Source organism: Culex pipiens, chromosome 2, assembly GCF_016801865.2.
Source record: "Culex pipiens pallens isolate TS chromosome 2, TS_CPP_V2, whole genome shotgun sequence".
In the NCBI taxonomy this organism is placed as follows: Eukaryota; Metazoa; Arthropoda; class Insecta; order Diptera; family Culicidae; genus Culex; species Culex pipiens.
Window position 1 is genome coordinate 98915000 of NC_068938.1, and position 16363 is coordinate 98931362.

At 39.3% G+C, this 16363-nt stretch overlaps 1 protein-coding gene across 1 annotated transcript in view; it reads right to left on the reverse strand.

Annotated features, from left to right (window-relative positions):
• Positions 1–7034: 7034 nt before the first annotated feature.
• LOC120416870 (mucin-3A) overlaps positions 7035–16363 on the reverse strand; it is a 200331-nt gene continuing 191002 nt past the window's right edge. The window contains exons 4-7 of the mRNA XM_052707165.1: positions 12231–12468; positions 11982–12144; positions 11245–11548; positions 7035–11189 (exon numbers count right to left, since the gene is read on the reverse strand). Coding sequence (XP_052563125.1) covers positions 8608–11189; positions 11245–11548; positions 11982–12144; positions 12231–12468 — 3287 coding nt within the window. The 3' untranslated portion in view covers positions 7035–8607. The remainder of the gene's footprint in view (positions 11190–11244; positions 11549–11981; positions 12145–12230; positions 12469–16363) is intronic.

The following is a 16363-nucleotide window of genomic DNA, read 5'->3' on the forward strand; positions in this document are numbered from 1 at the left end:
TCTTAATGAATGGAGTCTTTTTTTTAAGTTGAATGTTGTCGCATGGTACGAAACCGTTGCAGTTTAAATGCTGGATAAGATAAAAAAAATCTTCCTACTGCGTTGCATTAAACGCATGAGACAGATTCTATTAACGGAACCCACCGGCCCGTGGCTTAATGGCTACGGCTCCCGCCTCATAAGCGGAAGGTTCAGGGTTCGATTCCCGACCGGTCTCCTTGAAATTTTTCGACTGTAAATGAACTTTGAATATGAAAAAAAAAAACGCATAGAATCAGGTTGGATTGGAAGTCGGATGCTCTAGCCATTCGGTCACCAAGGGACTAATAATCCTTGAGAGAATTAATCCGTAGTGGTAAAATAATGTAACAAGGTAATTTACTATATAATACAACAATCCCTTCCCCAACGATTCCCCTATACACCACACACTATTATAATCTATATGAATAACTCGAACCGGTTGGTACGGTATGTCCCCGGCTTCTTCTTCTTCCCCTGATGGTTCTATGAAATGTGGGATCCGTTCATAGAATCTGTCTCATGCGGTTAATGTAACGCAGTAGGCCGGGCCACTTTAATGAGTATAATACACTTCGGGGGTTCTCGAAAGTACTGCAATCATTAATAATGACAAGAAGAAACTTGAGGCGTAATCTAACCATAAGTTCTTCCCGGATGCTTTCTTCGGACTGGCTGCGCTTGTGTTCGATTAGATTAGATTAGATTAGATAAGATAAAAAAATCTTCCCTTAATTGTTTTTTTTTTCGGGAATATTTGAATTCTGTGGGAAAAAAAACAAAGTTGTTTATCGATAAAATTATGGTCGATAATATTATTGTCCGACGGCAACAATAATGGTTTCGATATAACTATCGGCGATAATCTTATCACCGATAATGAACGATAACCTTGACGATAACTCATTTGTTTTTTTTTTTTTCTGAAATCGATTAATTTAATCACATTACACAGCAAATAAAGTAGTAATCCAGCTGCGTGTAAAAGGCCTGGGTGTAAAATAAATATTGCATTATTTTATGCAATTTTATGTGATTTTACACCCTGAAATATGTAGCCCATCAGTATGGGAAACCTACTTGACCGAAATGTCAAGCTCATATATGCGTTTATCCTTTCCATTCTTCATCGGTCTGATGGCCGAGCGGGCTAAGGCGCCAGTCCTTACTGTTGGTGCTGGGTTTGAATCCCGTCGGTTGCAACTTTTTTTTTGTGTTTGCAAAAAATGTACATGCAGTGTGTAATATTAAGTGTTTATTTTGACGAAGGTGATGTGCATGCTTTTGCTTGCGATTTTACCATTGGATTTTTTGCTGTGTATGTTAAATTTTAAATGCTTTCACAAAGAATATAGTTTTTGAAAATTTACAGTTAGTAAAAATATGTATTCAAAATTATACACAAAATACCGTATTTTTTCGAAATTACTGCAATTTTCATAATTTGTAATATGGGTATCAAACGAAGTGATATTTGGTATGTTTTTTTTTACTTTATCAAAGTATTTATGTAAAGTACTGGAATTTTCACATTTTGCAATTTAAATATCAATTGAATTTAAATTTCGTATGCATTTTAAATTCTTAAGAGTTTTTTAGGAAAAAAATAAAATTTTCACAAATTACCGTATTTTTTTCGAAAATACTTGAACTTTCGAATTATGCAACATGGGTTTCAAACGAAGCGAAACTTTGTATGATTTTCCACTTTATTAGATTTTTTTTTGAAAATGCTAAAATTTTCACAAAATACAGTAATTTTTCGAAAATACTCAAATTTTCAAAACATGCAATATGGGTCCCATACAAACTTTAAGCGATTGAAGGGAGGGGTTCCGTGGTCAGAATGATGAATGGATGAAGCATGAGCACAAATTTGGAATTTAGCCTAGTGATGGGTCAATCTTTGATTTCAGGGGGTAGCCCGCAAAAGCCCGAATTTTGACCACCCTAATGGGTATCAAAAGAAGCAAAATTTTGCATGCTTCATCCATACATTCAAATTGTACATGCTTGATACAAAATTTTGCGTAGTTTGAATTAAAAAAAAAGTATTTTCGAAAAATATGGTATTTTCTGAAAATTCAAAAAAAGAACTCTAATAAAGTGAAAAAGCAAACAAAATTTCGCTTTGTTTGATACCCATGTTGCATAATTCGAAAGTTTAAGTATTTTCGAAAAATACGGTAATTTGTGAATTTTTAATATTTTCCTGAAAAAAACTTTAATATATATAAAAAAATCATTTCGTTTGCTATCCATATTGCAAATTTGAAAAATTTGAGTTTTTTCGAAAAGAACGTTATTTGTGAAAATTTTAGTACTTTACAAAAATACTTTGATAAAGTAAAAAAACAAACTAAATTTGCTTCGTTTGAACCCATATTGCAAATTGTGAAAATTTGAGTACATTCGAAAAAATATGGCATTTTCTGATCAATTTTGAGTACATATTTTACTTTAAAACAAACAAGATTTTCACAAAATATATATTCTTAGTGATAGCATTGAAAATTTAACATGATATGGTTAAATTAGGTCGATTTTAGAAAGATATTAAAAATGATTTATCGTCGATTATCGCCGTTAAGATTACCGCCGATAGAATTGTCGAAATAACGTTATAACGTTATCATTATCGAGCCTCGATAATTTTATCGTAAACAACCTTGGAAAATACGCAGACATGTGTCCAAAATAAACGTTCAATGTTAAAAATATTGGAAAAAATATTATTTTCAAGTTCCGCACAAAAATATCACAAACTTTTTACATATTAGATCTATATGTATTGGCAACATTTTGCAAAATTTCGATAAATGTTTGAAAAAAAAATATTTTAAAGTTGCACACTTTTATCTTAACTCTTTTGTCAAAAGTCAAAACATGTATAAATTGCCAATTTTATTCTTCACGCAAAAATAAACGTTATTTAATATAAGGCGTCATCCATAAAGTACGTACGCACTTAGGGGGTGAGGGGGGGTTACCGTAGGTGTGACAAAATGTTTCGAATGGGGGAGGGGGGGTTTGCGAGACTGTGACGTCACGCTAGGTTTTTTTTATGGCTGCATAGTATTAATTCGAAATGTACACAATTAAATTGAATCCTCTTTTCTAAAATTGTTTGCTTACTACTGTTCAGAATTACCATCATCAGTGGTGACATTAAATCTGGGGTTGAGATTGGGTCATACAAATTTCTGCATTTTTGTATGACCCAAACTCACCCCCCAGACCCTATGTCACCCCTGATGACGGTATCACATTATAGTTTAAAAGTTAGTCACATTTTTTTCAGCTGGAACTTCAATATTTTTCAAATTCATAAGAAAACTGCTATAAATGGTTTGAACTTATTAGATAAAAAGCTGTGAAAAACAGTTTTCAAGATTTTGCAATACTTGAATGTTATAGAGGAAACATACCCATTTTAATCAGTCTAAGCCGTTCGACCAATTGGGTCCTAAAATGAAGCTTAGAATGCTGATATTATTGTTTACAGCGATAAAGCTTATTTTTCTGAGTACAATGACCCTTTGTACGACCACAAAGAGTTTAAAATTGATTTTTAAATCAATTTTGAAAAATTACCCTCGCGGTCCTTCTTGACAGAAAAGCTCCTATTTGACAGCTCGTTCCAAGGGGACCATAGTTGATCCATCGAAAAAATGTTGTCTTGTAATTTTTTTTTTTGCATTAAAATGAAAAAAAAGTGATCAGAAATGGTTTTTAATCGTGTTTTATATCGTTGTACATAAAAATTGACATAGGGCTTTAGTACCCAATTCTCATAACTTTTGCCGTTTTCCGCTATTAAATCAACATTTTCAGATGTATCAACAATGGAGAGTTGCTTGCTCACTTTTATTTGAGTTATTTATTACTTTGGAACAGTCAAAAACACTTTATGAAAGCTGTAATTCGTGATCAAAGGCTGAAAAAGGGTATAGTTCCCCTACAATGTCTTTTAATTTTTAAAAGATACAAACTGCTTTTTTTATTTCGCAATGTTTTTTTTTCTAAAAAATGAAGAATTAGACAACGTTTTTTTTATAAAAATTGACAAAAATACCAAAATTATGAGAGTTTAAAGAAATAAAAACTATAAAAAATCCCATCGAATACAAGGGTGGTTCAAGCTTGTGTGACAAAGTGTGACATAGGGGAGAGGGGAGGGGGTGTTAATTTTGGCCGATTTTTGCGTGACATACTTTATGGATTACGCATAATCTAAATAGTTTACAATCGTTTGAATATGTTTTTTCCTTTGCAATTTATATTGTTTTTTTTTTCACCTGATGAAAAAAAAGTTCATGGGGACAGGGGAAATACAAACTCAAAATAAAAATTTTATTGGCCGTATTGTGGAATGTTCTTGTGCCTCACACATACTAACTTGTCGTACGTCACTTTAAAACGTTCCGAGAAAAACGCGTTTTAATTTTTGACCTTGAATAAACGAAAACGAGAGCACGCAATGTAAACAATAACAAACACGTTTTGTTTGGTTGACCATTCTGTGCATTGTCGCAAAGTTTTGTTGAATTTGGTTGCTAGAGCCCCGAGTTATAATTAAAAATGTTTACGATAGTCGAGCTCGTACTTGTGTCAAACGCGTTCTGACTTGAAATCCCTTTGACCAAATGTCGCACTTACATCAATTTTCAGGGTGTGTCAAGATAGCACGACAAGATTGAAACTTCTTTCATATGAAAAGTCACAAAAATGCACGGAGTTTTGTCGCTATTCATTGAATATATCAGGATAGAAATCGAATTTTGGGGATCTGTGAAGGTCAAAAGGTGAGGCTTTTTGAGCTGCACAAAATGGCGTTCTTAAATCAAATAGCACGACAGTCGCAGTGCTGCTTTAATGAAACGAGGTTATGCGGGGCGTTCATACACTGAAAAATTGTAGTTGGTTTATGATTTGGATCGGACGTCAAATGTTGTGTTAACAAAAAAAAAGTTTTTGATCGTCGCGATTTGTCAAATAGACGAATTTGACATAAAAACTTTTTTTTATTGACACAACATTTGACGTCCGATCCAAATCATAAACCAACTCCAATTTCTCAGTGTATGAAAGCCCCGCATGACCTCGTTTTATTAAAGCAGCACTATTCGTTTCCCAGAGGATTTCGGTTCAGTTAAAAAGGCTACTTCCGTTGTCGTTTTATTTGTTTTAAATATCTTTATTTCATGCACAATAAATTAGTTAAAAATACATGATGCTGTATGCAGGGGGGAGGGGAATTGTGTAGAGTTGTGAAATTCGTTTTAAAACTGCTTATTTCGTTTTTTGCCTCACTTATTTGATTATTGCTTCCGTTTACAGATATCGTTCTATTCACATAAAAAATAGATTTTTGGCAATAGGCTGCCCAAACATAGGAAAAGTTTGAAAACTAAAAGTCTTAAATACTAAGTTCGATCTTATCCTAACTAACGTAGCCTGCATTCCGAAAGATCGTACACGAAGGTAACTAGCACTAATTTGCCCTTTAAAGTAATCACAAAACCCCCGTTTTAAACCAGTCCTGTGCCCTTCTCCACCGACCGTTACGATCAGTCTTAGTCGGGATACTAACCTCTAACCTCTAATAAAACGCAAACAAACCGAAACAAAGGGGACAGTAATCGGAAAGAAAGCATCCAATTTCGGAGACTGTCCTGCGACCTCCCTTCGCTCTAGCATTAAAATCATTCCCTTACAAACTACCATTTTATGCTAAAATCTAGCTCTGGTTGTCACGAGAGATGCTCCGTTTTTTTTTGCATCCCTCTTGACGACCCAGATTTCATTAGCAACTCCATCATCTCATTATGTTGCCATTTCCATTTTCTCTCGACTTGATGTTATTCGGTATAGTATTTCGGTTACACAAGAGTTTTACTAGCATCATCAGCATAGTTACAGTGTTCCCTGCTTCCGGGAACTCTTCTTTGTCTGCAGTGCTGAATGTTGCATTCTTTCTTTTTTTTTTCTCTCTCTCTTAAAGGACTATGATGCATTTCGAGTGAGGATGTCTTTTGACAGACAATGCTGTTAGGGTGGATCCTGATGGTGGTGGCCAAGAAAGGCCCTGTACAAATGTATTTAAAACTAGGAGGGAAGTTAAAGAATGTTTATTTTAGAAATAGTTAAGGATCAATGATTCTATCTAAACAAAGGTATTCAAATAAATAGCCTTGTAAACTGATTTATTTCAATGCAAAACATACATCTTTTAACATATGACATAATTTTAAAAAGCCATTAATTAAGAAATTACATTCTTTCTGTGTTCAATCTTACAACAATTTGAAAAAAATCAAAATTATGATCTTTGTAATAAAAAAGATAGGTTAATAAATTTCAATACAATACACGGCGTGTCTGGAGCAAAATATTATAATTCGTGTTACTTCATCGGAGATTTCAACGTAGAAAGTTATGTTTTACCGACTTCAATCAGAATCTATATAAATTATGATGTTCTGCTATCAAAAAAATATGTTTTTGATAATTCGTACGGTCTTTTAACTGACGTGGCCTTATAAGTGAAAAGTTCATGGATAACATAGATTTATTAAAGAATTTTTTTGCAAATTAAAAAAAATACGGATTAAATACAATACAAATTGTACAAAATAATTCAAAAAAAATCCATAATTTTTTTTAATTTTTTAAGTTATTCAACTATAATTTCAAAAATGTTGAAAAAAAAAAGAATATTTCAATCTGTTTCAATGTGAATAGAGTATATTATTGTACAACTAACAAGTTTAAAGTTTTTCTGGTAAAAATCATGAATATTTTTAGATTTTAATGCATTTTCAGTAGATATTTTTTAATCATTTGGAATATTTTGATTAATGATGCAAATGAAACAGCATCAAAAATTAATATTTTAAGACAAAACATCATCATTTCAATTCACATCATTTCAACTGAGTAAAACTAACAATTACTTTTTTTCAATCTTTACATTTAAAGCAACATAATTTTTGTTCAATTTGACTTAATCAATAAACTGTGCACACCTTTAAAATTTGTTAACAATTCAGTGACTACCAAAGTCACCACGGTATTTAAATTATTTTTTTCCACAAACTTTTAAATCATTATTTAAAAAAATTAACAAACTTTTTTTCAAACTTGCATGGGCAGTGTTTGGCCTATTCTTTGTTGAACATTGTCAGTCTCAATTTTACATAGTTTTTTTTTATAAAACTTTTAAACTATTTATTTTAAAAGTTCAAATTGTTTAAAGCTGTTATAAAAAAATATCAAAGGGCCTTGAGGTTTCTTCAATTGTCTACAAGGAACTTGCAGACTTTAAAAGTGTTCTGAAATTTAAAAGAAAAATATGTCTTTTTTGTATTATCATTTAGATACCATTTTCACATTGCAAAGGAAACAGCCAGAATTGTTTATAAAACCGTGTACGTATAATTCTCTAAACTACACTAGACTAAACTTATTAAAACCTACTAATCTCAGATCCACCCTAATGCTTCCGAGAATGCTCTTCCTGCCGGCTATTCTCTCTAGCCATTATGTAAGTATATCGAATCACATTTTATTTCCAAGTCCACCAAGGATCGCATTCGTCCTCGTGTCGTTTATTTCCTGTTTCCCATTTTTTTTTGTTACCCAACACCGCCTCATTCACGCTTCCGTCTTTCATGCAGAACTCTCACTCGTTCCCATCTCACTTGCCCGTAGTTCCTCGCACACACCAAAAAGTACAGCTAAAATCCTCACATATCGCATTTTCATACTGGTCGACGGTGTGATCTCGCGACGCAGTCGCCATTTTGGTTCGAACAGCGGTTGAAGGCGCCATTTTGTGACGCTTAACAAAGGTTGTTGTTTTGAAACGTCAAAATTTAATTTTGATTCTACAGACTTATGAAAATAAAAGAATTGAGCTTGTTTACATCAAAAGTCACGCATTTGACATCATTTTGTTACCAATGTTTGACATGTTGTACATCATCTTGAACCCATTAAACTGTCAATTCTCAATAGGGCGATTCCTTGAATGTAAACTAGTAGCTAATCTTACCTACACTCAATGTAAACATTTCCTAGTGTAAGTGGGATAAACTATTTGTTTACATCTCTATTGAATTATTATAACGCGTCAAAGACAAACTCCGTAGTTACTTTCAAATGGGCAAAACTAAATTGTGAACAAACTTCCACTTATTCTAGTGACAGTTCACGTTGAGTGTGAGTGGGATAGGCTGCTTGTTTACCTCCAAAGATTCACCCTATTTAAAATTTACTACGGAACTGTAAACAAACATTTCCTTATTATTAATTTTTCAATAGGGCGAATCCCCGTAGATGTAAACAAACAGTCTATCGCATTTGCTCTAGTGACAGTTCACGTTTTGTAAGAAAGGGATAGGCTGCTTGTTTGCATCTGAAATTTCGCCCTATTGAAAAGTTAATATGGATTTTATTCTGCTCTCGTCAGCCGATGTTTCCAGAGCAGCATAGACTGTTTGTTTACACTTAGGCCCATTGTTTTTCTCAAAATGGCGCTTGCGTCACCAGAGCACCTCCGAATCGTTCCCTCTCCATCCCCCCTCACTCATCAAACCTCATGCTCGCCCTCACAACCGCCTCCACGACGGTATTATTCTTCTCCTCCCCAACTTCCCGACCACTGTCCCGCCCCTCCTCCGCAACACTTCCGCCAAAATCACCGCTGATGGCAACCCGGCTGCCGCCATTTGCATTTGTTACCGTCGCGCTCATTTTGCGTCCCGTCTCCTGCTCCTCCTCTGCCGACTTTTGCTTCTGCCGAGCCGCGGCCGCCGCCAGCGAAACGAGCGCGGACGGTTGCAGCGCCGGCAGTTTCGCGATCTTTGGCCGGAAATGCTTGATGCCCGAGTTGGACTTGGCCGGCAGCAGCGTCACGAGGGCGGCCGGCTTCGGGGTGGTGGTGGCGAACGCCGCCGACGTGGCCAAGGTTGTTGGGTGCTGGTGCTGCTGCTGGCGCATCATTTCGTCGTAGTGGTTCGGGTCGATCACCTCGACTTCGGCCTGGCCCACGTAGTACTCGGAGGAGAATTCCGGGGGGCCGGCGGGGGCCAGCATGACGGGGACGATGTCCCCCAGGTAGTCCTCGTTGGTGACCGTCGGGATGAGCTTGGAGAGGGGGGTGGTGTCGTAGATGGGTTTGATGGTGGTGGTGGTGGTGGTCGTTGGGGCTTGGGTTGTGGTCGTAGTTGAAGTTGTCGTCGTCGTGGTCGTTCGGTTCTTGTTCTTCTTGCGCTTGGGTCGTGTGGTCGTTCGGTTTCGCTTCTTGGTGGTGGATCCTTCCAGCCGGCTGGACGAGTTCTTGTTCTTGATTTTGGCTAGTGACGCGAACGGTGGAGCCTTGCTGGTGCCCTCGGTCTGGATGCCCAGCTTGGAGGCCAGCGTGTCGAAGATCACCGAGAGGTTCTGCAGGTTGGTGGTGTTTTTGCGGCGCAGGTCTTCGATCGGCACACTCGGCACGGTCGTGGATAGCTGCACGTTCTCAACGATCCACGCTTGCAGCGTTTCGTTGAACACCTTGCGCGTTGAGGGTGCGTTCGGGGTTACGCGCGATCCGTTCACGAACTCCCACTTGTTGATCGGGAACAGCTCGGGAATGGTGACGGTGGCGGGTGCGCCGGTCGTCGTCGGGCTGTACTTGAGCGTTTCGATCTCGACGAAGGTCGTCGGTCGCTTGCTGGTGGTCGTTGTTGTTGTTGTCGTTGTCGAGGGGGTTGTTGTTGGGGGTTGCTCCGTTGTCGTGGTCTCCGTGACCGTCATGAACAATTCGGTGGTCGGGATCGGGGTGGGTTCTTCCGGCGGGAGTTCCGTTGTAGTGATCAGCGATTCACTCGTTCCAAATTCGTATGACAGCTCGGTGAAGTTCTCCACTGCTTCGTTCGCGGTGGAAACCGTTGCAACCTCCTCGGTGGTGAACAGTTCTTCGTCTGGAACAATCCGCGACTCAATGCCGTAATCCATCGTTTCGTTGTACTCGTCCATCACCGTAGTCGTCTCCGTGTAGTTCAACCCGTCAACCTGGTAGTACTCCACGTACTCGTCCGTCGAGTTCACCAGATTCTCGCTGCTCGCCTCCACGTAGACCGGCGTCACCGTAATCACGCTCGTCTTCATGCTCTCCGTCGTAGTCCGGTACGGAGTCGTCTTGTTTTCCGGCTTCTTCACGATCACCCCACCGCCCAAGTGTTCAAACTTTTGCTCGTCAATCGTCAGGTTCAGCACCTTCTCCCCCTCGCTGATCGCCGTCGGCGTCATGTACTTAAAGTTCGGCACCGGCCCCAGCGAGATCTTGTCCACCGGCAGCGGGTACGGCCGCACGTCGAGCACGCCTAGTGGTTCGATTCCCAGCGTCGAAGAACCGAAGCTAGGGTTCGTGTAACTCTGGTAGTATACCTGCCCGGCAGGACTTTCGGTGTAGAGTGCACTCTCGATGTCGCTGTACTTGCTCCGGTACAAGATCTCCTCGGCCAGGGTCGGCTTCTTCTGGCGGGGTGGCGTCGGCTGCAACGGCTTCACCGAGTTCCCCACAAACTTGTGCACCGGAATCTCCTTTGGCACCGTCGCCCGGATCGGCTGCCACGGTTGCTTGTCCAGGATCGGGGCGCTCGTGAACAGACTCACGTCCAGCTTCGGGATGTTCTCGTCCAACCGTTTCTGCGCCACCGCCACCTCCTCCGGAAGACTATCGTTGATGATGGCCTGCAGGAAGTTCTCCAGCAGGGTGTCGTTCCGGTCCGTAATCGAGTAGTCCGTCACCAAGTCGTACTCAAACGAATCAAACTCCGTCGTAGTACTGCCCGTCGTACTCCTAATCGTCGTCCTGGGGGTGGTCGACGTAGTCGTAGTCGTAGCTGGAGTTGTCGTAGTCGTGGTCGTCGTCGTCGTTGAGGTAGAAGTCGATGACCTTCGGGCCGTGCCCCGACTGCTGGTTGATTTAAGTTTCTTCGTTGTCGCACCATGCTTGTCCGTTTTCTCGATTTTGGCCGTGGCAGGACGCATCGAAGATGACGGAGGTGGAACCGGAGTTACTTTCTCTTCCGATTGGGCCTTCTTGTCCGCTCCGCGGACCTTCAACTGAGCCGGACTAACGGCAAACGGCTTGAGCGTTGACATTGCTGGGGAAGTACCTGAAAATAAACTGATTAAATTTCCTTTCCTACAGAGAAATTTCAACACCCGTACCTCCTCCTCCACCGCTGCGCTTCTGCGTGATGTCCGCGTCTGTTTTCGTAATCTCGAACGATCCCTGGATGACCGGTAAATTATCCATGTCAATGTCAGATTCACCGTCCACCGCCTGGGACTGGGACTGCGGATGCTGGGGCTGATGCTGCTGTCTCTTGGGTTCGCTTGCCGGGGGCGTTGAGGGAGTGGTCGACACCGTCACCTTGGGCGTGAACTTGTGGATGGTTTTTTCTATCACGCCGGACTTTTTAGCTGGCGGTCCGACGCGGTCTTCCGAGATTTTGTACGGTGGTGGGAAGGGCTGGGAGGATGACACAGAAATGTGATTAATCACCTTGAATTCTTTAAATTCTTTCCTAAATATTCTTTGATTAATTTTTGGAACCACATTAGGCTTGATTTTCAAATAAATATGGGACACGTTAATCAACTTATATTGATCAACCCCGACTCGTGCTGAAAATACCATCATTTTGCCACTTTTTGCATAAACTATTATCCAGATTTTAAAGCGAAGATGGCGTTAATAATGGTGCACGCTCGAAATGTCAAAATCACGCAGTGTTAAGTGTGAAATGGCATGGTAGCCATACTTTTAATGTTGGTACCTACTACTGCGTAATTTTGACATTTCGAGCGTGCACCATTCGTATTGCCTTCTTTGCTTAAAAATCTCGATTCTGAGTTCCCCCTCAACATCGAGGGATTAAAACCTGTCAATTCCAGCGCCCTACCTCTTCCTTCGTCAAAAACGCCGTCCTCAGCACGTCGTGGTCCAGCAGCCGTTTGATTTCTATCGAGTCCGGATCCACGCGTATGTTCTTGAAGGTCGAGTGCGGATTGGCCAGCTCGCTCAGAATCGCCTGCCGGATGTGCTCCTCGACGTTGTTAATCGTGCTGCAAGAAACCAACGTAAACAAGACCGTAAAAAACACGTGTTAATAGCCCCACGTGCCCTCCCCACCATCCCCCCCACCACTTACATTTTAATCTTCCGCATGTCCAGAAAGACCCGGAAGCTCAGCACAATCGTTGGCCCGTCGCCAAAGTCCATAATTTCCGTGCGGGACACGGTGAGACCGCTCTGCTCCAGCGACGTGCCGACGAGCCGCTCGTAGAAGGCCGTCTTCTGGCGGAACACGGGCGTCGAGTTGGTGCGCAGGCCGGTCGTGTAGATGTCCCCGCGGGTCACGCGGAACGTGCAGTCGAACACCAGGATGGCTGTTTTATGTGGTGGGGTGCGGGGGTTGGCGAATGAAGGAGAAAGGAATGTGAATTATTGTTTTGATTCACGAGTAAATTGAGGAAGTTCATGGAAAGATTTTCACAAATGTAAACTTTTTGTAAATTATTTGAATTTGTGTCATTATGCAAATCAAATCAAATAAACAGCTGATCACATTAAATATTTTTTGAGGACTTGAGTTCAAAGAAGATAAATTGTTGGTTTCTACATCAGCATGTTTTTCTTAACGGTGCACATCAACCAGAGCTTTTGCACCAAGATTTTTGCTACAGATATTTTAATATTTTCAAAACTACGAGAACTATTGATATAATTTTTTAATCTTCCCCAAAAGTACTGTCTACTAAGTGATTTACAACAAAAATTGCCTTTTTTGCAATCAGATTGATGCAGGATTGAGTTCGTAAGTTTGTCAATTTTGGAATAAGAAGACAACAATTTCCTTGGTTTCTGTGCACCCTTAAAATAGATTTTTACTTTATAAGGTGAGGAAGGCAAAAAGAAATTGAATTTATAGCTCTCGGTCACTATTTACAGTACCAAACAACTAGAGGCATATTTTTTCAGGTACTGCTTATAGTAACCAAGACCTTTTTTAAACGTTGCACACATAAATTTAATGAAACTAAATTTCAAATTTTAAACACATATTTCTAAAACTATAGGCTAAAACTATAGGCAAATGAAAATGCTGCATTTATTTTTTTTAGTTATGATACTGTTAAAAATTGAAAATATCAGCCTAGAAAAAAAAAATGTTTTCTTGAGTTTGTTGTCTTTCCCAATCAGTTGTAACTTACGGGTTGCTCCGACTCATAAATGTCGTTGAGACCTTCTGACCACAAGTGCCTCAAGGTCGGCACGCCTCTAGATCAAGTCGCGGGTAGCTTGGGGAATGCTGGGATACCAATGGAAACTCCAGTGTGTGCGGGTCAGAAACACACTTTATTTCTCCTTCTTCTACAGTGCTTTATTCCTCCCACTTTCTTAATCCTACACTGACCTGACCTTTCACTTCTTCTTCTTCTCCTCTTTCGGGGCCCCGTCGTCGACCGCAGCACTCCAGCGACGTCGGTACTCCACCTTCCGCTTCCTGCTCTCCTCTCCTTCCGCTTCAACCTCTGCTCTCACTTCTGCTACCAACTCTCTCTCCCTCTTGGCGTACGGCTAGGCCGTTCGTCCTCGCACGGGGTGGTACTGGCGCTCCGGCGCGATCTTCGATGGACCCGTTAAGCGGCTCGTCCTGTCCTCCGCCACCGATGGTTACGGCAGTGGCCTTCGGATTACCGTCGAGGATATCCGGACTCCCGGACTAAGGCACAGGTACGAGCTGTTCGGCTTCTGCGGCGACTCGGATGTAGCGCGAGTCTCCGGATGGTGCACTTGGCCGTAATGGCTATGCCAAAGCACAAGGGGTCCTGGTGGGGAGCGTTTGAGGTTAGGGATATCGTGACGGTTGGGTTTTGGGGTTTGGTAGGGGGTCAATAGGGCACTCGAGGAAGGCTGCTGGCATACCTGGTGTCCTCTTAATCCACACGGGAACAATTCGGCTTCTCCTGAAGCTCTGGGGTGGCACAACTAGCACTTTTGTGGCACTTTAAAAGTTAACTTCACTTTCGGGCACAGCAGTGGAAAAAGCGTTCCAACTGCTCGCGATGGTGTCGTCCGGGAAATAGACCGAGTTCGTGGATCAGCTCGACGATGGCGGTCCTTGCTACCCTTCGTCTCCACCTCTTCCGTCATGCCTTCACCCCTGACCCCCATTCACCCTGTCACGACTCCTTCGCTACCCCACCCACTGTTGTCTGAGTCCTCTGGTGGTGGGTTGCGGCAGCTCGTTGGTAGCGCTAGCTGCACACTGGGACGTCGCTGGTATTGGCGCTGTGCTGGGTCCTCGTTGAAGAAAACCACCGGATACCCAACACCTCCCAAGCTAAGGTTTTTATTAACGAACACTACTACAGACGATCTCGTAGAACTTCACGAGTGAAGTCCCTACGGTTACACAGTGTTCCCAAAAATCAAAATTTGTTAGAAACCTTAAAAGGCCTTATAATTATGATCCAAAATACAACATAAAATAATGTAATGTTTTAAAAAAAAGTTTACCTTCGATTCTACATGTGTTTTCAACGGAAATTTAAACTATATTTTAACTCATCAATAAGGCCGTTGCAAATATTTATGTGAGCTCAACCAATCGCTTCCAAATTTTGGGACGTTGTTTTGAACCCCTGATAGACCCTAATCTTTGGTTGCTTTTAAACAATGTTTAAAATTTTTACAACCTTCCAGCACCATAAAACTTTTTTTTTTTCGCAAAAAAAAATTCTTCAATATTTAGATATTTTGAAAACTATTGATTTCAAAGCAACTGTATAAATGAATTCTGCATTTAAAATACTTTTTTCATTGAAACATGGCTTGTAATTTTAATTTTTATACTTTTTAATTGTCAATCTTCATAAACTTCAAAAAATATTTACAACGGCCTGACTTGAAATTTAAAATATTATACCGCTTCAAATTCTAACAAATTTACATTTATAACTATTTTGTATAAATTTTGCTAGGCCAGCTACAGCTTGTAAAATACTTAAAATCCATTTTACCTGTTTTATGTTACTTTGCCAATGTTTTCAAAAATGTAATATTTGCAGGGGTCACCATCGGCTGTGTTTTTTGCTAAGATTTCCTATATTTTAAATAAAGTAGAAGTATGCTGTAATTTTTGTATCCCAGACTGCCTCAACGTATTTTTATACAATTTAAATGATAATGGTGCCATTCTATAGCAGAAAATGTAAAAAACAAGGAAAAAATGCAAAAGTGACTGTAAAAACATGAAAAAATAAGATAGACAAAATGTAATGAAAGGAGGTGGTAGAATAGGCCAAATAATATCAAAAACAAACATAAACTAAACAAGATAAATGAAAATTTAAATACCAAAAATAAAACATGATAAGTAATTTTTTTCGTAGAACAAAAGTTGCTCAAAATGACCTCCTAAATACGAGAAAAATAAAAAAAAATCGAAAAAAAAATTTAGGCAGTAGAGGGTTGTGGTATTATGAAAGCATTTCTGGAAAAATGGTACCGCAAATGTAGAACTCATTTTTTAAGATATTATTCAATACAATATTTCACAAAATGCAGATAATAAATTGTTTATTTTCAGAGCAAATGGTTTTGATTGTACATGCCATGGATTATTGAATTTAAACTATTTTAAAACATATGAATAATAAAAAAATAAGTAAAAGAACGTTATTCAAAACTGCAATGCAACAAAATGTAAGCAGTTTGAGCTATTTATGTTTATAATCACTGTAAATTTGATTCAAATACCGATGAACAAATTGTAGGTGATTGAAGAAAAATTCGGAAAATTTAAACTTTTTAATTTTGATTATGACATGTCACTTAAAAGCACCAAGTGACTAAATGTTTGAAAAACTGCTATAAATGGAATTATGCCTACACTTTTCGAAATACTAATCCATGACAACAAACGCATATTCATTTCACTAATTTATTTAGGTATTTTAGTAAATTTTATTTCTATAATCTCAGTTAGATAAGATTAGCTGAATAGATACTAAAGCTGATGAAAATTCTACAAAATTGAATTTAACTGTGTTTCTTACAAAATTTCAGATTAAAAGAGTGCAAATTTAATTCTACAGCATCAAGTGGAACATACTTAAAATGCGGTTAATGTTTTATTTGACAATTTTCGATTAAATGTTTATTTTACTCAATTTACAAGATAAAATCTTGATATAAAAAATCACAACATAATGATTTTTCATGAAAATATCAGTTCTAATTGCCATTAAAAACAATTTTGAAGAAAGATTTCATAAA